Below are 21,402 nucleotides of genomic sequence, written 5' to 3'. Positions count from 1 at the left end.
GGAGGTGAAAGTTGAGATTATTGCAGAATAATCGATAGTTGGGATTATTCAAAGTAAATTGGTCAAAATTAAGATTAATAAAGTGTATTTTTCCATTTTGTTATTGCATATACATAACAGCATAATTATTGAGATTACATAAACAAATTCTGCAAAATATCAGAAACTACTTCCCAAGTGGTATCCTCATAAAGCAGTTCCTTGAATTTATCCTTGACTTCTTCCATTAGTTGATCCTTGGCTCTTTTTATCAATGCTCTCTTGGATATTTTGGGGTAAGGAACATCGTCGTCGTCGTCTTCGGTCATCGTGTCTTTGCGGGCAGATGCTTGGAGTATCATACTACTACTACCAACTGGTACAGCCGCCGCACACTCCTTGTGCAAGTCAAAGTTGCATTCCTTGCAACAATACCTTAACCCTTCGCCTTTCTTTAGGCATGCATTACACGAATAAGTATAATACCTATAATAATCATTTACATGTATGATTTCATAAGTTATCTAGAAGCTTATTATATCACAATCAGTATAATTAATTATAATGAAAAATATAAGTTTAGATCGGATAAGCAAAAATAAGATGAACTACACATAGCTTCTAAAAAAAATCTAACCCGATTTTGCCACCTAAGAAGGAGTATTCCAATTGATGTTGTGGATGAAGTGAGTGCCTTATTACAGTTTGGAGAGAAGAGTCAACGGCTGCTGTAGGATTACCGGTACCACATATCATATTGTCGTTTGTTATCGTACAACTACCAACTTGGAGAGCACACTCCTTGTGCAAATCAAAGTCGCATTCTGTGCAACTATACATGAAGTCTTCCGCCTTCTTATTGCATGCATCACACCGAAAAATAACACCACACCTATAAGCATTATTCAAATGATCTTTTACTGAATTAGCTAATTTAACAAAACTATTTACCAAAACAACTATTTATAAATTCATATTCTAAAAGTAAAATATCGACCTTGGAAGGATTTTTTCCCCTATTTTATTTACATGTAAACGGCTGGTTGTTTAAAAATAAATTATTGGCTTTCATTTTTAATTTGAATTCATAATTTAATTATAGCCGCACAATACTACCATTCCCATTATACATTTTTATCTAATTTTCGTACTATGGAATTATTTTGTTTTGTTTTGTTTATATGATTGAATGGTTGTAAGTTTATTTTCATGTTATCCTAGTTTTAAGAATTGTTCTATCCAAGTAACTGAAATTATACGACGACTACATAATCATAAATTTTCTTTGGATCATTCTCATGTTGTAGGTCTATGATTTTATTTTATTTTTTTTTTTTTGTATTTTTTTTTTTTATTTTACTACTATCTTAAATTGAGCATAATACAGTAGTTAGAAACTCTGAATTCATCTCTGAATTTTTTTTTTTTTTTTTTTTAATTGATGCTAAATTTTTTGCATATATATTAATGTAATTTTTTCTAGTAACTTTCACATGATTTAAATAATTAAAAGTTTGGAACAGGGGTGCTTTATATCGATTGTATTTCGTTTCATTTTTAGAGTATGAATAATTAGAAAAGGCTATTATGGCCTTGTTTGGCAAATGACTGTTGGCGGTTGGCTGTTGGCTGGTTCACTTAGCTTGTTTGACTACCTGGAATGTTTGGCTGTTTATAATGGCTTTTGAAATTGGTTGTTTAAGCTGTCTGTTTATAAAATTGTTTGGTAAATTAATTGTTGGTTGTTGGCTGTTTATTAGATAATTTGTGGGCCAACAAGCCAAAAGTCAACAAAAAAGCTTCTCAAAGCAGCTTTTTCATTTTGGCTTAAAAATCAGCTTTTTCACTGACTAAAAAGCCAATTACCAAACACATTTTTTTGGCTGTTTGACCACCTAAAAAGCCAAAAGCTAACCAAAAAGCCAATTACCAAACATGGCCTATATCTTTTTTCACAAAATACAAATATATATATATATATATATATATATATATATATATATCAAAATCTAGCAAAAACCAAATCAACCTAAAAAAAAAAAAAAAAACAAAATAATAATAATAATGTAAACCAAAGCGTTACATATGGAAGGAAAAAAAAGAATTTCCCCTCCAAGTTATAATTTTGTTAATAATATAGATAGTTTTGAAATTGAATTAATAAATAGCCATTTTGGTAAAAAGTTTTGCTAAATTAGCTAATTCGGTATAAAGCTTATTCAAAAGTTATTTTAAAAGCTTATTACTCATAATTCATAAAATAGGCCAACATGATTATTTTGGTATAAAGCTCCCATAAAACACACAATAATATAATGCAATGTCGTAAATCTAACCCGACATCAACAATGGTGTTGAATATCAATTGATGTTGTGGATGAAGTGAGTGCTTCAATCGATGCTGTGGATGAAGTGGTTGCCTAGATTGCCTTATTATAGCTGAAATAATTAGATCCCCCATGTTTTTGATGTGTAATTTAATTTAATTAAATATGATTAGTAGTACGTATAGTAGTTAATACAAATGTATTCTATGTTTTGTGTCTGTGTTTTTTTTATATATATATAGGAGCTAGTAGGGCTTCCAAAACCTACCACTCTCCCTATAAGGGTATAATCGTAATATTGTATTGAAAAAACAAAGCACTTGGGAGGAAAAGAAAATGTAAGAGCAGTGGGCAGTAGTCAACATTAAAGACAAAATACTATTCAAAAAAAAACATTAAAGACAAAATAAAGAAGCAAGAAAGAAAGAGAGTAGAAATGTAGAATGACAGAAAGATATGAATATATGATTGGGAAATATGGCAGAAAAAAATCCCTTGACTAGGTCTCACACCTAAGAATGGAAGAAAGTACACCCTTGACTCGTTTTTTTGTTCTACTTCCTCTGTTCTTTTTTACTTGACCTGTTCCTTTTATCACGCTTGTCAATGCAAAATTTTAGCGATCAATAACTTTAATTCTTCATAAATAAAAAATTATAAAAGTTGTATATCACGATTGTACTTATTGAGATGAATTAAAAAAATATCATGTGAATATATTTTTCATTACATATCATTCACAAAAGACGGTCAAAGAAGAGGTGGTGAATAGTATAAAAGTTAAAGCGGGTCAGGTAAAAAAGAACGGAGGAAGTATATCTTAATCATATTATTCATAGTACAATTGGTTAGAATATTAAATGTTAGGTTAGTCCCGAACAATGTATGATTTTTAAGACTAAAATATCTTTCATTTGTAATATAAATACTTGTAATACTAAGCTTGTGATTATTCTCATTATATATATGTATTAATTAAAGGACAAAAATGTAAGGTCCACTATTTGTAAATCCAAAAAGGAAGTGATTTTTACTCTTCTAGAGTACTTACATTTAGAAAGTTTTTTTACTTGTATACTAAGTTTATCAGTGATCTTTTTTGAGTACAAAATTTTAAAATGGTTTATTTTCAAATTGGAAGGCAAGGTTGCCCTTAGGAGGTGCTAGTGGAATCGCCGAATCGGTGAACACACTGCCAAAATTTTCACACAAAATGGTGCAAAAGTCATGATTTTTGACATTCAAGATGATTTGGGCCAAGAAGTTTGCAAAGAATTGGGCCCATTAGTAGCCTCACACATTCATTGCAATGTCACAAATGAAGCCCACGTAAAAAACGCAGTTGATTCAATAATGGCCCAATACGGAAAACTCAACATCATGTTCAATAATGCTGACATAGCAGCATGCTATCCTAAGCCCATCCTTGACAACACACAGTTGGAGTTGGAAGATACAAATTCTTACATAGACCCTGGTCCACCTATCCTATGTGGATCAGGCATTAAGCACACTCTTCTCTTAAATAAACACAACTTCACCTTGTTCTTCAAATCCCGCCATCTTAACTTTTTTTTTCCCTTCTTTATAAGATCACTCTTCCCTATTTAATCTGATTTTTTAACTTCTTTTTCGATTATAATTTAGATCCACAACATTGTCTAGATCAAATAAATCACCAACATTATCTCTTCTTTTTCTTTTTTTCTCCGTAATTTCACTCTTCTGAACTTTTTCTCTCTTCTTCTTAACATTTTCTTGCTTCTTATGAACTTTCTTCTTTTGAGACTCTTTCTTAGCCTTCTTTTGAGCTTCCTTTTTAATTTGATTTCCAGTCTCCTTTTAACTTTCCTTTTTAGCTTGATTCTCAGCCTTCTTTTGAGCTTGATTCTCAGCTTCTTGGATTGGTGTTGGGTGGTGGATTTGGGTTGAAGTTCAGATTGGTTGCTGTAATAAATCAAATGCTTCTTGGATTAAAAAATAACAATATCAAAATTTGAACAGGAATCACAAATTATATGAAATAAAATCATAATACATTTGAACAGTAATAACAAATTATATGAACTAAAACCACAAAATATTTGAACATTGATCACGAGTTATATGAACTAGAACCACAATATATTTGAACAGTAATCACGAATTATATGAACTAAAAACACAAAACATTTGAACTTATAAAATAAATGCTTCTTAGTTTAAAAAATAACAATATCAATTTTTGAACAGTAATCACGAAATATATGAACTAAAACCACAAAATATTTGAACGATAATCACAGATTATATGTACTAAAACCACAAATCATTTGAACAGCAATTACGAATTATATGAACTAAAAACACGAAATATTTGAGCCTATGATTTACCCGGTTTCTCCATTTTCTGAATGTTGCTTGTCTATCTTTTTTAAAATCTTTGGATCAACAATTGGACTTGTTATATCCAATTTCTTCTTCCTTTTGTTTCAGATTTGAGAAATTGTCCTGTTCAAATAACTCAGGGTTTCAATTCATCATTTAATTTCAAAATTCAACAATTATATAGGGTTTTAATTTACTTACAATTGATCTTCATCACTATCAGAAGAATTTGGGTCCCTGAAAAATGTGAAAATTGTTCAAAAATTATACCCAAATTTACAAAAACTACGAATGAAATTTTAACAAATTATAACAACTACGAACGAGTAATTGCAAATTCAAAGAAATTTAAACAAAGTGTAAGTTCAGAAATTTTATTTACCTTTCTGCATTGTTTTCTTGCTTTTCATCCATGGCTATGCTTGAATTTTCAAAGGAAGAGAGAAACGAGAATTTTTCGTAGTGTTTGTGTTGTTGGCTATAAGTTCAGAATTTATTATGTGAGAGTGTTGTTGGAGTGGAAAGAAATAAAGGAGAGGTTGGGCCACTTTATTTGTAATGTGTTTGTGATGATGGATTGTGGTATTTGGGCTAGTGGTCCACCTATTTTAGATGGACCAGGGTCTACCATAGACCTATTGGTTTGAAGATGTCATTAAGGTTAATCTTGTTGGGCCATTTTTGGGTATAAAGCATGTGGCCTGAGTAATGATCCCGGCCCAAAAAGGTAGTATTATTACAACAGCTAGTACTTGCTCCACCATAGGAGGAGCGGCCGCCCATGCTTACACTAGCTCCAAGCATGGCGTGGTGGGGCTCACGAGAAACATGTAGGTAGAATATGGAAAATATGGGAGGTGAATGACTTCTCTTTCTCTCTCTAGTTTTTTCTCTCCACTTGAGTGATCATCAAAGATTTTCCTTCTCGCTTGGGCGAGGGGGCTCTGAGAGTCTCCTTGTGTTCTTGAGATCAAACTCTTTCTTCTCAAATTGTTTTTTCTTTCCTTTTGTTTTCCTTTGCAGGTATTGAAGCTCTCTTCGGTCTGCCTCTTTGTTCCAGCCTCTCTCCCTCTTCATGGAAGGCTCTCCTACTATGGATACTACCATGGAAGGTAGCTCACCCCATGATCACCCTACTACTAGTCATGCTACTGATTCTATCTCAACTTATGCCAAATCTCCTACAGAAAACACCACTACTGAAATCCCTACTAGTCTTGCCTCTTCTCACCATAACCAAGTTCCTAACATGACCTTTAGAGAAGCGGTCAAGAGCTCATCACAATGGTTCTCTGAAGCTAGAGAAATTGCTGTCTCCACCCTTCAATGGGAGGATGATGATATAACCATTCCTGACTCTAACAACAAAGTTTCTTTTGCTAAAGAAACACTAGATAAGTTACGCCATCCTTGGAAGCTAACTCTAATGGGGAAATGTTTAGGAATCTCAGTTAGACCATCCTTCATCACTCAACGTGTTCGAGCTATGTGGAGACCTAAAGGATCTCTAGAAGTTATCGATGTTGGGAAGGATGTCTATTTCTTCCGTTTCTCAATTTTAGATGACTATGAACGTGCTCTACTAGGGGGACCTTGGTTTATTCTTGATCATTATCTCATGCTTACCAAATGGAAACCTAATTTCCGACCTTCTATGAATCCGTTTAACAGAATCACTGTTTAGATCAGATTCCCAGAATTACCGGTGGAATATTATGATAAGGAAGCCCTGTTCGAGATTGCTAAACTAGCTGGTAATCCTATCAGGGTAGATTATGCTACCGATCACCTAACAAGAGCCCGTTATGCTAGGGTCTGTATTGACATCGACCTAACCAAACCTTTAGTCACTTCGGTTTGGGTTAGTAATGGATGGCAAATCATTGAATATGAGAATATTCACTCCCTTTGTTTTCATTGTGGCATTATTGGCCACTCAAAAGACAAATGCTCCTTGTTGGACAAAGGTAAGCAGCTCATTTCTAATTCTTCTTCTCCTGAGCCCACCACCGGAAAAATCCATCACCACTTGCAAAATGGACATCTAGCTGTCACCCAATCTTCAAAAGCAAGCCCAAGCCATGTGCCTTCTTCTGTTGATCTTCCTAGTCATCATCCACCAGATTCTTATGGCCCTTGGATGCTTGTGACTAATAAAAAAATAAACCACAAAAAAACAAACAACAACAATACAAATGGCCAGATTCCAAAGCCTAATAACACAAAGAATAAATTACCCACAAAAATAAATTTATCCCAAAAGACATCTCCTCCTTCCCAAGAAAACTCCTTCTCTATATTGGCCAATAATGGAGGATTAGAAGAACACCCCCTCCCAGCAAAAAATCTTGTAGCCGAAATTCTCTGTAAAGAGAATTCTATACTCCAGCTAACTGAAGAGTCTTGCGTGTTATCTTCAATTAATACAGCCACCCCCTCAGAAAATTTTGGACACTTGGCAATGGAGGTGGAGCAACCAACCAGTGCCATGGAAAACCACCCTAAAACTATTGCTCTTCCCAATTTAAACTCCAACATTGAAATAAATTCTATCACTGATACAATCTCTACTTCAGAAAATTCAAACAAAGACAAAACTCCCAAAGAAAATTTCAATGGATCGAAACCGTCGCAACCCTCTTATCCCACGGCGTTCCAAGAGAATTTCAGCTCGGCCACCGCGTCTCCGACGCCGGAACCAGCTTCCATCCTCGGCAGACCACCAACCACCACCCCCTTCACCTCCGCCGTCCCCTCCTTCCGCAATTCCCAACCTCAATCTTCCCTCAACGGAGCTTTCGCTAGCTCCTCCTCTTCAGGGGATCCCGATTACTCCTCCTCCACCCTCCTTCCACTGACCGCCACTACCACCACCCTTCAGCCCTCTTCTCCGAACCCCACCAACAACTATCTTCACTCCACCCAAAACAATCGAGGAAATTCAACAAATTATCCGATCATCTCCCTGTCAGAACAGTTACCGACCATCCACGCCGCTCCTATGGGCGTCGCTGGACACCCCCCCGACCCCGGCGAAAATCACCCTGATGCACAACTCCCTTCTGCAACTCAATCAACCCAGGGTGAATCTCTCGCCTCCTCCTCCTCCTCTCTCTCCGAAACCGCGGTGGTGCAAGGAGCGTGCGCACCTCCTCTCTCTCTCTCCTCTTACTCCTCCGTCACACCCGAGAAACCAAACTATACTTCCTCTATTATTCGATCCCATAGAGAAAGACGTCGAATTACCGGGAAACCTTATGATATTATCTCAGACTCAAAAGGAAGTGGTGGGTCTCCGGCTAGAGGTTAATTTCTGGGAAACGGCGATGACAACCAGGGAGGTGCACACCACCTTATTTCCCCTGTCGATGATGGACATTTATCCAACGGAACAAGCTCACCAATGGGCGGACTGGAAGGTTGCTCTTCCACCAATTCCACCCTGTGAACTCAAATCTGATTCTCCCTGTCTACCTTCCTTCCCAAATTTAGATATGAAAGTTGTTTTGTGGAATGTTCGAGGTGCGACAAGAAATGATTTTATCCCTCATGCTTGGGATATTATTGCAACTCATAAACCCTCTATCTTCATAATCTTGGAGGCCAAAAGCAATGGTGTTCGTGCTAAAGAAGTCAGTAAACTTTTGGGCTTTGATGGTCTTAGATTTATTAAACCCACCGGAACTCGAGGGGGTATTTTGCTTATGTTCAACTCTAGGGTTGAACTCATCCTTTACAACTCCCTTTCTACCAGTTTCTTCCATGCTTTGTTCAAATTTAAACCCCACAATGCTGAAGTCCTTCTTACTGGAATTCATGCCCCCTCTAGTGCTTCGGAGCGTTACAAACTGTGGAATGATCTTAAAAATAATCTCCCGCCTGATGATACCCCTTGGATGCTCCTTGGTGATCTAAACGAAGTTACCTCTCCTTCCGAAAAAATGGGAGGAAGAAACTTTCGAATGTCTCAATGTCAAAACCTTAACCTTCTTGCTGATGCTGCCAGCCTTGTCGATCTTGGCTTCAATGGGAACCCCTTCACATGGCACAATGCTAGAGAAGGTGCTGCTAACATAAGGGAGAGGTTGGATCGAGCTATGGCAAACCCGAGTTGGCTCAATACCTTCCCCAACACTCAGGTTCTTCATTTACCTAGAACCTACTCTGATCATAATCCATTGCTTATTACTTTGTTTAATAATAACTTGCCTGGTAATTATCCCTTTCGTTGCAAAGCTGCTTGGTTGGAGCACAAGTCTTTTAATTCTTATTTTGCTAATAATTGGCTTATTAATAACCATGATTTTATTAAGGGCAGGGATGAATTTCTTCGCACTATTAAACACTGGAATTTTAATGTTTTTGGTAACATGACTAGAATTAAACAAAATCTTATCAAGAGAATTGATGGTATACAACGTAGTCTTTCTAATCGATATTCAAATTTTTTATTTCATCTTGAAAAAGACCTTATTAATCAACTTAATCTAATTTATTCTTCTGAACGTATTGCCTGGGCCCAAAAAGCCGGTATAGATTGGCGTAAACATGCTGATTGCAACACAAAATTTTTTCATATTACTGCCAAAATCAAGAAGTCTAGGGGTCGTATTCTTTGTCTTAAATATTCAGACACTGAGGATGAACCTTGGATTGTAGACCAAAATATCTTTAAAAATATGGCCAGAGAACACTTCAAAAAAAAATTTTCTTCAACTTCTTCTACTCCCAATCAAGATCTTCTAGCCAAATTCTGCTACCCTAAACACTTGGAGTCTGACCTCACTAATAGTTTAGGGACTATCCCTCTTTCTGATGAAATAAAGTCTAATCTTCTTGCTATGAATGCCATTAACTCTCCCGGTCCTGATGGAATTCAAGCAATTTTTTTCCAAAAAAATTGGGATGTCATTAGAACTAGTATCTGTGATTTCGTTCAATCTTGCTTTAGGAATGGTTGTAGTAGTAGAGAGATCAATGACTCTTACCTATGTCTCATACCAAAAAAAGATAATCCCACCACTATGACTGACTTTAGACCTATAGGCCTTTGTAACACGATTTACAAACTCATCACTAAGTGTATTTCCTCTAGGCTTAAGCCCTTAATGAATAATCTTATCAGCCCTTTCCAATCGAGTTTCATCCCTACTAGGTCTATTGATGAGAATATTATTGTCATAAAAGAAGTTGCTAATATTTTTAACAAGGCCACGAAAAAAGCTAATATTATGGCTTTAAAGATTGACCTAGCCAAATCTTTTGATAGTATTGAATGGAACTTCATTGAAGACACTCTTCGGGCTATTAACCTTCCTGATAATTTAGTTTCTCTCATCCTTAGTTGCATTTGCTCCCCCTCTATGTCTGTCCTTTGGAATGGCCAGATCACTGAACCTTTTACTCCCTCCCGTGGAATTAGACAAGGTTGCCCTCTCTCACCTTATATTTTTGTCCTCTGCCTGGACCGTCTCTCCTGTATGATTCAAGAAATGGTTAATAATAAGTCCTGGAAACCTATGAAAATAGCTAAAGACCTTGATATCTCTCACCTCTTCTATGCGGATGATGTGTTTCTCTTTGGAAAGGCTAACCTAGATAACATTTCTGTTATGATGAGAGTCCTTGATGATTTCCATAAGATTTCTGGCCTCTCTATCAACATTCAAAAATCCACCATTATTTTTCCAAAAAAAATGGACTACAATATTAGGAAATCCATCTTCGAATTCTGTAATATTAAAAGTTCTTCCTCCTTTGGTAAATATTTAGGCATAATGATCAGTCCCAACAAGCTTAAGATTGGTGACTACTATGAGCTTTTAGAAAAAACTTCCTCTAGAATTAAAGGATGGCAAAGTAAACTCATTAACATGGCAGGTCGTACTACTTTAATAAAATCTGTTCTTAACTCCTTCCCCATGTATGTCATGCAAACTAATATCCTTCCCATTGCCATCACTAATGAACTTCAAAAACGTATTAAAAAGTTTCTTTGGAATCGTGTTGATAAATCTAGATACATCCCTAGAACCTCTTGGACTATTGTTTGTGATCCTATAAATGGCGGAGGGCTTGGAATTCGAAACCTTAAAATCTGGAATCTTTGCTTTATGGCTAAGCTTGGATGCAAAAGGCTTACCCAACCTAATAAACTTTGGGTTCAAATTTTCACAAAGAGATACCTAAAATATTCTAACTTTATGGATTGCTCTCCTACCACCAATCACTCTAACATTTGGAAAGACATTCTAAAAGGAAGGGATATTTTAAAAAAAAGGTCTCACTATCACTATTGGAAATGGAGAAGACACTTCCTTTTGGTTCCATAAATGGATAGGTGATAAACCTCTTTATCTATATGATAACATCCATATTCCTAACAATAAAGGGCATTGGAGGGTTTCTCATATAATTAGAAATCATAAATGGTACCTAACTCCTATCTCCCATCTTCTCCCCGAGGATATTATCACCAACATTCTAGCTACTCCCCTCCCCTCTCTTCACTCTCCTAATGATAAACTTAGATGGTCTCTCGACAACAAAGGGTCTTTCACCATAAAATCAGCCTATTTCTCTTCCCTCCCTGCTCCTTCCTCTCCTGACCCCTTCCTTTCTACCTTTAGTTGGTCCTCCATGTGGAAAATCAAAATCCCTTTTAAATATAGAATGCTTTTATGGAACATTATTAGGATGATCCTTCCGGTTGGTTCTTCTCTAGCCACTAAGATTCCCAACTTCGACCCCATTTGTACTAGGTGCAGCTCCCCCTTAGAAAACTTCCCTCACCTCTTTAGAGATTGTCCTAGCTCCTCTTCTCTTTGGGCCATCATTATCCAAAACTATGCCCCCTCCGATTTTGATTTTCACTCTTTTTACAATTCTACTTTTGAAGATTGGATTTCTTTCAACTTGAATTTGGAAAGTTCTTGGAAAATCTTATTTTGTGTTGCTCTTTGGCATCTTTGATCTATAAGAAACAAAATGATTTTTGAACAAAAAACGGAGTCAATTTTCACTTCTTTTAATAAATTTCAGCAAGATTATGGTACTACTCTATCTATTTCTCAGGTTTCAAACAGTGCTCAAGTTCCTCTCTTGGCTCCTCCAAGAGTGTGGTCCCCCCCCCCCAAAGAGGTTACTACAAGCTCAACACCGATGCCTCTTGGATTAGCCTTGGCGTTGCTGGTGTAGGAGGTTTGATCTGCTGCCACACTGGGAAATGGCAAATTGGCTTTGCTATGAGAATCAGAACCTTGGGCCCTGCTTCTGCTGAACTCATGGCCATTAAAGAAGGCCTCATAACCTGCTGGGCTAGAGGTATTCGATTTCTGGAACTTGAAACTGATGCTCAAGCTTTGAAGTACATGCTGGAAAACCCAATATACTACATTGATCATGCTCTCTCGAACATCATCAATGATGTGATTCAGCTTTTACAAAGAGATTGGAGTGTCACTATCCTTCATGTGAAGCGACAAGCCAATCGGCTTGCTCATGGTCTTGCTGAAATTGGTAGAAACAGAACTGACGATGAGGTTGGGTATCACTTCTTCTCTCCTGCTCCGCTCTCCAGCATCTACATGGACGAACTTGCCAACACCCTTGCTGCTGTTGGTGGCAGCTGATTCTGCCTTTCTGCTGCACTTCCCAGAGCTTCCCATAAGCTCCCTTCTGTCCTCAAGCTGTGCTGCTGCTGCTTTTTTAATTTACCCCTATGCTTTTAATTTCTGCTTTGTTTATCTCCTTTTAGTTTCCTTGCTTCCCTCCCTCTTCTGTTTGGGTTGGTTAAGTTTAGATAGCATTCATAGCTCATTTTCCCCCTGTAAGCTCCTTGCTATCCCCTTTTGGTTACGAACTATGATTTCTAGGGTCTGTTTTAACACCCTTTGGTAATATAATTTCGCTTTTCGGTTTTAAAAAAAGTGTGTCACCACACGCGGTTTTGACTTCTATGACTAAGACCATCTTAAATCTAGATGATGAAAATATTGCTAAGGTATACTCTAATCTCGAGGGTACTTGGTATAACAAGGATGATATTGCGAATACGGCTTTATTTCTTGCTATTGATGAATCAAGATATGTTAGTGGTCATAATCTTTTTGTATATGGAGGATTTACGTACTATTATGAATTCCGGATTTTGTATGTTTGAATAAATCAAGTAAAGATTGTTATGGACTTATGGTCTGTAATAAAGATGTTTCATTTGTTTGTTTAAATAATTAAATGAGTAATGTTAATAAAATAGGGAAAATAAAGGTTTTGTTTTATTAGTTAGTGTTATTGTACTTGATATATATATATATATATATATATATATATATATATATATATATATATATATATATATATATATATATATATATATATATATATAGTATATGTTGGAATTACAAGCATCATCATGCTAATACTATATATGAAATATGAAGTATATCAAAAGACATTCCTAAATAAGTATAAGTGTCAAGTACATTATACTTTTGTGCGATTTGTTCCTTTTCATCCGCGTACAATTAAAATCATGCAAGCATCCTAAAAAATACAAGTAAAATGCAAGAGTATAATGATATTTCCTAAAAAAAAGAGTACAATGATATTCCCTAAAAAAAAGAGTATAATGTTATTAAAAAATATATATATAAAAAAAATGCACCAGCCGGGAATCGAACCCGGGTCTGTACCGTGGCAGGGTACTATTCTACCACTAGACCACTGGTGCTTGATTGTCCAATTAAATGATTCAGAAATTAAATTTATTAATAAAGTTGCATATATACTTTCTGAGTACAGCAGGTATAGTCAATGAATCAATGAATGAGATTGGAGGAAAATTAAAAAAACACATCTTAGCCGTCTATCTCTCTCTCCTCTATTTAAGCGTACTCTACTTCTGAGTTTTCTCTCTCCAATAAAACAGGCAAGAATTTTTTATTTATTTATTTATTTTTTTTTTAAGTATCGAATATCAATTTCAAAATCTAGGGTTTAGTTTGTTTTTATTGTAAGTATAGTCGATTTAGGGTTCTGGACTACTCAAGTATTCGTTATAATTACTCAAGATTATAACGACCGATTTTGCTGCTATAAAATTTCAATGTTGATATTCTTAAGCGAGAAGAATTTTTATGCGATTTTTCAAGCCTAATTTTGATGATTGAGTAAAATTTGGTTGCCAATGTGTTTTGTTTATGACCCTTTAATGTTAGGACTAGGGAATTTTAATTTATTTTATTTTATTATCCTTGAATTTCAATTTAAGTTTATTATTCTTGGATTTCAACTTCTAAAGTTTATTATTATTATTTTATTAACATATTTCTATTTAGTAAAATGTTTGATTGATTGAATTTAGTTTTTGTGCGCTGAGAACTAGATTGTAGATGAAACATTGGTCTGGAATTAATTTAAAGTTGAAATTGATTGAATTACAGGATGGAAAGTAGGGTAGAGTTTGAAATTGGTGGTTGCCTTGAGCAAAGACAAATTTCCTCAGACCTTGCGGTATTTGTTTCTCTAAAGGAGGTTCTATCAAAAAAGAAAGATGTTTCCTCCACTGTTGAATCTTTGCTGACCTGTTTTTCTGATTTGGGTTATCTTGATCGAATTAATGGCGACCAAGTTATTATCAAAGAAACGTTTCGTTCCAAATGCGTTCTGGTTTTTGCTTATAAAGCGCCACAAGGAGAATTCAACTTCCGTGAGGTCTTTCCTAAAGACCCGGTGGGTGTATGTTGAGAATTGTATCGCTTCAGAGACGATTTTGAGATGGTTGTGGCCTTAACGGGCAATGATTCAGATCTCGGAGAGGCTGGTTTCAACCACTTGCTTCTTTTCTTACCTCATTTCTCTCTTGTTGTACCATATGAGCATTCCAAGATCAGGGCCTCTCTATGCGATTACCTTGGTGTCAATGCTCACGGCTCCTCTAATTGGTTGCTTGTCAATGCTAATCAAAACATTTTGCATTACGATTCTAATGCTGCAAGACAGTATCTGCAGGATCTTTTCCCTGTAAGCCCTATAGATTTTGTAACTTTCTTTAACAGGCTTATTAGATCAACATGGCCTGTTGTCAGTTCTGAGGCCAAAGGCCCTAGACTATTGGAAGGAAAGTGTCCGGTTTCAAATTCGATCAAGTATGTGTTGCCAGAATATCCTCATGATATAAACAAGATGGTTTCCGAATCACAGAAATCTTGCCCTATTGAGATTGGTCAGTCTTTTGATGTTATATCATTGTTGTCAGGTGGTGGTGTCTTGAGTTACCTTGATCGGAAAGATGGTGACCCAGTTGCAGTTAAGGAGGAATCCTTTATCGGAAAATACATCATGATTTGTTGTTTTCATGTGCCTATCTTCCGCGACAGCTCTGATGCAAGCACGGTGCAGCGCCTAGTAAATACATGTTTCGACTTGTATACAAGAAATGACTTTGAGATGGTTGTGGCTGTAAAGATGAGTTACAAGGCGGATTATGAGGCAGTTTTTGATCACTTTTTGTCTGTTTTCCCCTCTTGTCTTGTGGTACCATGCAAGGAATCAATGCATCGCGACTTCATATGCAATTATCTTGACTTGGTTGCTAATTCATCTATTAAATGTCTCATTTTGGATGCTGATGACAACAGAAACATTTTGTACCATGGAACTCCTGACTTCCTGTACTCTTATGGGGCTGATGTCTTTCCCTTTACTAAAGAGAAAGTTAAGGAAGTAGTTTACAAAGACAGAACATCTCACTCGAGCCTTGAAGGACTTTTGGAGTGCAATTCCTCTTATGTTCTTGAAAATGGCAACGAGGAAACGATCACCATCTCAGAACTTAACAAGAAGGTCGTTGCATTGTACTTGTGTGTTGATGGAGGGTTCACTTCCACTCTCCATATGGTCCATCAACAATGTGTAGAAAATCAGCTGTCGTTTGAGATTGTGCTGGTCTACATGCCCTTTGACAACTGTCTTGACCCACGGGTTCACAAGGGTAAAATTGATAGATTGTTAAAGAAGAAGAGAATATCATGGTGGCGCTTGCCCATCAACAACATTGTTAGCTTAAAATTTAAGCGACTTGTAGGCTGTCGTGATGACTTTAAGCTCATTATAGTAGGACCTGATAATGAATATGTGGATCTGCATGGTGGAGAAATCCTGCAGAGACGCAGAATTGATGGTTATCCGTTCACTAGGGAGGGCCTTGTCCAAAAGGAACTGAAGCGGCTTCATGGACTCACCTTGGAGTCGTTGTTGGTTATTGGGTCAAAGAATTATGTTTATAAAGGCAGCACAACATATCCTCTGGCTGATCTCCAAGGAAAGAATGTCCTTGTTTATTTTGTTTCTGCTGAAAGAAGTAAAAATCTTTATCATCCACTGTTGACATGGTATTCTGAGATTAAGGCAGATGTTGATGATCTTGAAGTGGTCATTGTTCGCTTAGAAGATGGGCTTGCTGCAGCTTATGATGATCTCGAAGTAGCTGAAAGTATGAAGCCTTGGTATGTATGCCCCTATGATCCTAAGCACTCAACAATTTTACTGGAGAAAATATTTACTGGGGATAAGAGCGCACGTGAGACCTTGGTTAAATTTGGATCAGATGGAAAGATTTGTTCTTTTCGAGCTCAAGATCACCTTTCTGAACATGGACCCAAGGCTTTTCGAGAATTTGGTGATCCTCATCTACGCCAAGATGTCATTAGAGGATTGAAGCACTCCAACATCTTTGTGAGTGATATGGAGTAGTTACAATTATTCATATCTTTGAATTATTGACGTTGTCTGTTGTCAACGTAGCTCTTTGGTTTCATATTTATTGAAAAGTATGTTTTGCTTGCTTGTAAGTTTTAAGCAATGTCCTTAAGTTTGTGCATTGTAATTACCATCTAAGTAACTGTGGACTTAACTGGTGCTCGATCCTGTTGTGCTTTTTAATGAGAATCTCATTGAATGTTGACTAATTAATGAGCAAGAGTAATCCAGCACCAAAATAAAAGCAAGAGTAATCCACCTTAGACAAGTAAAAAATGATGAAACTTACTGACATCCTTGAAAGCATCATATCTAATTGAGCAGGAACAATGCGTCGTATGCTCCGACTCTGCAAGATAATAAAGCAAACAAACTACGAGCCCAAGTGCTTTTTTATACCGAATGTTGTGTTGTATCTACTTGTTTTCTAGGTGTCGTAATTTTAAGATTTATTAATGCCATTTTTGTATTTGCAATGTTCCTATTAATCCTGTTTATGATTTTGCTATTGCTTGGCTTTGTGGTCTCCTATCCTCCCTCCTTGACTGGCCATATTCTATCATCAAGTACTTTGTATATGTATGGTATGAGGATTCTGCTGTCTGCTACCACTTTCCTCCAAACTTGATACACAACCAAAAAGGATATGGAAAGCATTTTCGAGTATCCAAGTGCAAAAGGGCAGCTATAATTAGAGAGAACATCCCTGGAACACAAATTGTTAATAATTAGTGCTGGCTATTTTGCTTTTGATATACACTTCAGACCTTGAACTGTAAATAATTAACAATCTAGACTCAAGTGATTGTTTTGTGGGTGTTTTGATTTTGATATATCCCCTGACGCAATGGCGGCTCCAAAAAATTTGGCTTATGGGTTCGGATACATCTAACTAAACCTATTTTTTTTATAAGTAGAACTAAATAAAAACTTTGCAACAAAACAACATAATTTTATTTTTTTTTTTGGTAAAAAAAAATTGACAAGAATAATCCCAACTTTGCTCGATTCGCTCAAAATAATCTCAACTTTTAATTATTTTTATAATAATTCGAACTTTAATATGAATTTGCTTCCAATAGTCCTAAGTGACCGATAACTTGTTGAATAGGTAATTTTTTTAAAAAAAAAAAAATTAATGTACACGTGTCATTATGTGATAGGTTACAAATAAGTTTAATTTAAACACATAATTGAAATAAATAACAATCCATAAAGGAATTAAGGTTGTCCTTGAATCGCAACTCCATCTATATCTCTCGGAAAGTATGTATCTACACCTGGGTGTATGAGCGAGTGAATCTTCTTGATGTCCTCAACCATTTGCATCCCACATTTTGCAAGCCCATGTGCTACAACTCTCCTGACGTGCTTTAGAACACAGTTCCACGGTCTAGTTACAAGAGTAGCTACGCCTGCAATGACCATAACAAATTCACGGTCTAGTTACATTAGTGATTAAAGTCATGCATTTTTTTTTTTTTTACAGGAACTAAAGTCACAGGGTCTTTCTGTTCAGCTTAATTTCAGTTCACTTCAATTTTTAATTTTCTTCTCTTATAACTAATTTATTTCAGTTCTGATAGGTTCATTCAGTTCCTAATTTCCTTCTCTCATAAAAAATTCATTTCATCTCTGACCTATGCAGTTCAATTCAACCCCAATCAATTGTTTTTTAGTAAATCAGAATAGGCCATAAACTAATTAAATACCCCCATCTACTCAATTAAATAAAATGGACCGCCAATTTGACAATATTGCACTGTTAATGGTCCGCTAATAATACTAGTAGTACACTAGTACCTAACTACCCACCCAATATAATGATATAGTCAATGAAAGGAGGTGCCGTTTGTCCAATTACTTTATCTATTCACATCACGTGGATACAAGAATCTTTATAAAATAAAATTGAGATTATAAGCAATCACTAATCATCTGTAATCTCTACAAAAAATTACTCAAATTTCTAAAGCCTCAATTTAATCATCCACTTTAAACAATTACATATATTATACATTCATAATTTCAAATGGCGCCAGTATCAGTTTTCTCTGCTATTGCAAGAAAGTAGGCTTATACTTCGTATTATATCCTTATTATTAATGATGATTTAAATATTTTTTACACTTATCATTTGGTATACAAATAAAGTACTATACTTTTAACATTGATTATAATTTATGTCTTGTTCTTAGGTTGGAAGGCAAGGTTGCTCTCATCACAGGAGGGGCTAGTGGAATCGGAGAATACACTGCCAAACTTTTTACAGAAAATGGTGCCCAGGTTATGATTGCTGATATTCAAGATGATTTGGGCCAATCCGTTTGTAAGGATTTAGGCCCATCAATGGCTTCATATATCCATTGCGATGTCACTAATGAAGCCCATGTTCAAAATGCAGTGGACTCAACCATGGCTAAACATGGAAAACTAGACATCATGCTCAATAATGCAGGAATAGTAGACTTTCTCAATCCTAACATCCTTGATGTCACACAATCCGACTTTGAAAAGGTTGTTAAGGTGAATCTTTTTGGACCATTTTTGGGCACCAAGCATGCGGCTCGGGTGATGATTCCGGCTCAACGAGGTAGCATAATTACCACGGCTAGTACATGTTCTATCATAGGAGGTGCAGCAACCCATGCCTACACAAGCTCGAAGCATGGGGTGTTGGGCCTCACAAGAAATACTGCTGTGGAACTTGGAAAATATGGGATTAGAGTGAATTGTGTATCACCACATTTGGTTGCAACCCCTTTGACAAGAAAAGCTAATGTAGACGATGAAACTATAGCTAAGGCCTACTCTACTCTTAAAGGGGCTTGCTGTAAAAAGGAGGATGTTGCTAATGCGGCTTTATTTCTTGCAAGTGATGATTCAAAGTATATTACTGGACATAATCTTATTGTAGATGGAGGATTTACCATCGTGAATCCTGGATTTTGTATGTTTGAATAATTCATGTAAATCATGACTACTTTATACCAAAACCTATGGTATTTTAATAAGTAGCAATTTGTAAAAGTTGTTTTGTTCCTCTGTTCTTATTTCTGTTTCAATTAAAAATAATGTTCAGCATAGTCAATTTTACAAAAAATTATGTAATTTATGATTGATGGGATCCTTCCCTACCTGTTGGGCCCTAAAATAACACATGTATCAATTTAATTTAGAAGATGGAAGTGTGACCAAAGTCAAAGCATCTTTTAATCAAGAAAGTTACAGTTTTGTTTTTGGATTCATGGTTCGTTGCTTCAAGTTCTTCAATAACGAAACTTGCAGCTCTATCTATGGATTCATAAATTGTAACTTCATGTATGTTCTTTCATTCGAAAGTTCAGTTCTAATTTTGCAAAATGAATATTTGCAGTATCTATGATCATGGTGTTCTCTAAGACTGCTGTACTTGTACCATGTTAAGAAGTTTGACATATTTCAAAAGGGGTAGACATGGATGCACACCATAGAACGCAAACTTATGTTGCTACTTTGATTAATATCATAAATTATATTTTGTAGTATATGAATGCAAATTTAACATTAACAATATGTATGGTACAGTTAAAACATACGTTGATTAACATGTATGTTTATATAATACAGTAAGTATCATTTTAGCAAAGAACAGTTTGATAGTGGCATTACTCAAATTTAATGTTACTGAAGTTTCATATTACATTTCGAATATTGAATCAGATCATTCAGATGACATGAATCAGATCATTCAGATGACACCCACCGGAAACAGACTAAAGCAAAACTAATCTATAGTTTCATAAGCATTTCTTACAGATGGTTCAGTAGTTTTGTAGAGGGCACATTAGGCACAAAAGTAGATTAGCAGCAAAAACACTAGATACTAGAAAATATTACCCTGCCTTAACTAGATATTAACAAATGTACTACGGAGTACAAAATAAAGCCACCATATAAATACTTCCAAAGGCCTACATAGCATATCATCAGCGCTCCTCAAATGGCACTAAAAAACATTCAAAAGTGCAAGCTTCAACCATGCATATTCCCAACACTAAACAAAAAAAAAAACCTTGAATTTAAAGAAACCTTCCTTATCGAAGGAGGCAGGAAAGGAACGTTTCCCCCCAAAACCCCCTCGGGGGGATGAAAAAAAAAAAAATCGTATGCAAGAAATTCAAAAGTTTTTCCTTCAAAAATGAATTGGTGAGAAAGCAGAATGGCTGATACATTGTACGTTTCTCAGTTCTTTGTTGTGAAGAGTGAAAACCACCGTGAACTTAAGTGTATATATTGTCCCTCAACCAAGAAAGCACAAATTTTCTTGTCAAAGTCAAGGTCCTTAAACTTATAAGACTCAATCATAGGATCTTCTTAGTTTGACAGTGCTATCATTGAAGTTGGACTGTTACGTCATTTTACAGATTTAATTCCCAATGCAGATAAGTTGGACTAATAAGCATCAATCATTAGCTAATATTTAGATATAAGTCGTACATTAACATGCAAATGAACACATTGGACATTAAAAAACTTTCACCAACTATAACAGTCACATATCTTATGGCAGAGATGGTTCTGGAATTTTCAGGTTGATTTTGATGAGAGCCCAAACATTGGTTAGATTGGAACACATAATGATGAATGACATAAGTCTTTTGTGTGGCTTCCATGACAGACTTTCTTGATCCTCTCTTGGATGCAAATGAGGATGTCCTGTGGCGATGTTTCTGAGAGTTGGACATCTCATTCTCAACTGTCTTGAGTTAAAAAACCAATTTTAACATAATGTACATTCAACAAGACCTAAGAGACACTGAGATAGCCTCTTCATGCATTAGAAGCATAGCAATATAAACTCTTTTCCACCCCCTCACTTTTCTGCAAATATCAGTCTTGTCCTGGTCTGCTCCTCCCTCTCCGTTTCCATTTACATTGGATAGGGAGGATGAAGGGTTGGGATTCCCATCAAATTTGAGGTTTTAAC

At 35.9% G+C, this 21,402-nt stretch overlaps 2 protein-coding genes, 1 non-coding gene and 1 pseudogene across 3 annotated transcripts; 2 read left to right on the top strand and 2 right to left on the bottom strand.

The window, feature by feature from the left end:
* Positions 1 to 68: 68 nt before the first annotated feature.
* On the bottom strand, positions 69 to 2,500 carry LOC145589917 (uncharacterized). Its single transcript, XM_081646624.1, has 3 exons — positions 2,316 to 2,500; positions 617 to 871; positions 69 to 465 (listed from the first exon to the last, which is right to left on the bottom strand). Exons 1-3 carry the CDS (start codon positions 2,438 to 2,440, stop codon positions 135 to 137), a joined length of 711 nt encoding a protein of 236 aa, XP_081502750.1. The 5' UTR covers positions 2,441 to 2,500; the 3' UTR covers positions 69 to 134.
* Positions 2,501 to 2,503: 3 nt separating this feature from the next.
* Positions 2,504 to 5,703, top strand: LOC145589155 (secoisolariciresinol dehydrogenase-like; annotated as a pseudogene).
* Positions 5,704 to 13,333: 7,630 nt separating this feature from the next.
* On the bottom strand, positions 13,334 to 13,404 carry TRNAG-GCC (transfer RNA glycine (anticodon GCC)). The gene has a single exon. It is a non-coding gene; the product is annotated as a tRNA-Gly (tRNA).
* A 4,952-nt stretch (positions 13,405 to 18,356) lies between these two features.
* Positions 18,357 to 19,571, top strand: LOC145588240 (borneol dehydrogenase, mitochondrial-like). The gene is made up of 2 exons (XM_081644888.1): positions 18,357 to 18,503; positions 18,632 to 19,571. Exons 1-2 carry the CDS (start codon positions 18,466 to 18,468, stop codon positions 19,395 to 19,397), a joined length of 804 nt encoding a protein of 267 aa, XP_081501014.1. The 5' UTR covers positions 18,357 to 18,465; the 3' UTR covers positions 19,398 to 19,571.
* Positions 19,572 to 21,402: the final 1,831 nt, after the last annotated feature.

This window comes from Chenopodium album, chromosome 17 (genome assembly GCF_948465745.1).
Source record: "Chenopodium album chromosome 17, dcCheAlbu1.1, whole genome shotgun sequence".
Classification (NCBI taxonomy): Eukaryota; Viridiplantae; Streptophyta; class Magnoliopsida; order Caryophyllales; family Amaranthaceae; genus Chenopodium; species Chenopodium album.
This window is presented reverse-complemented; position numbering and strand designations above follow the sequence as displayed.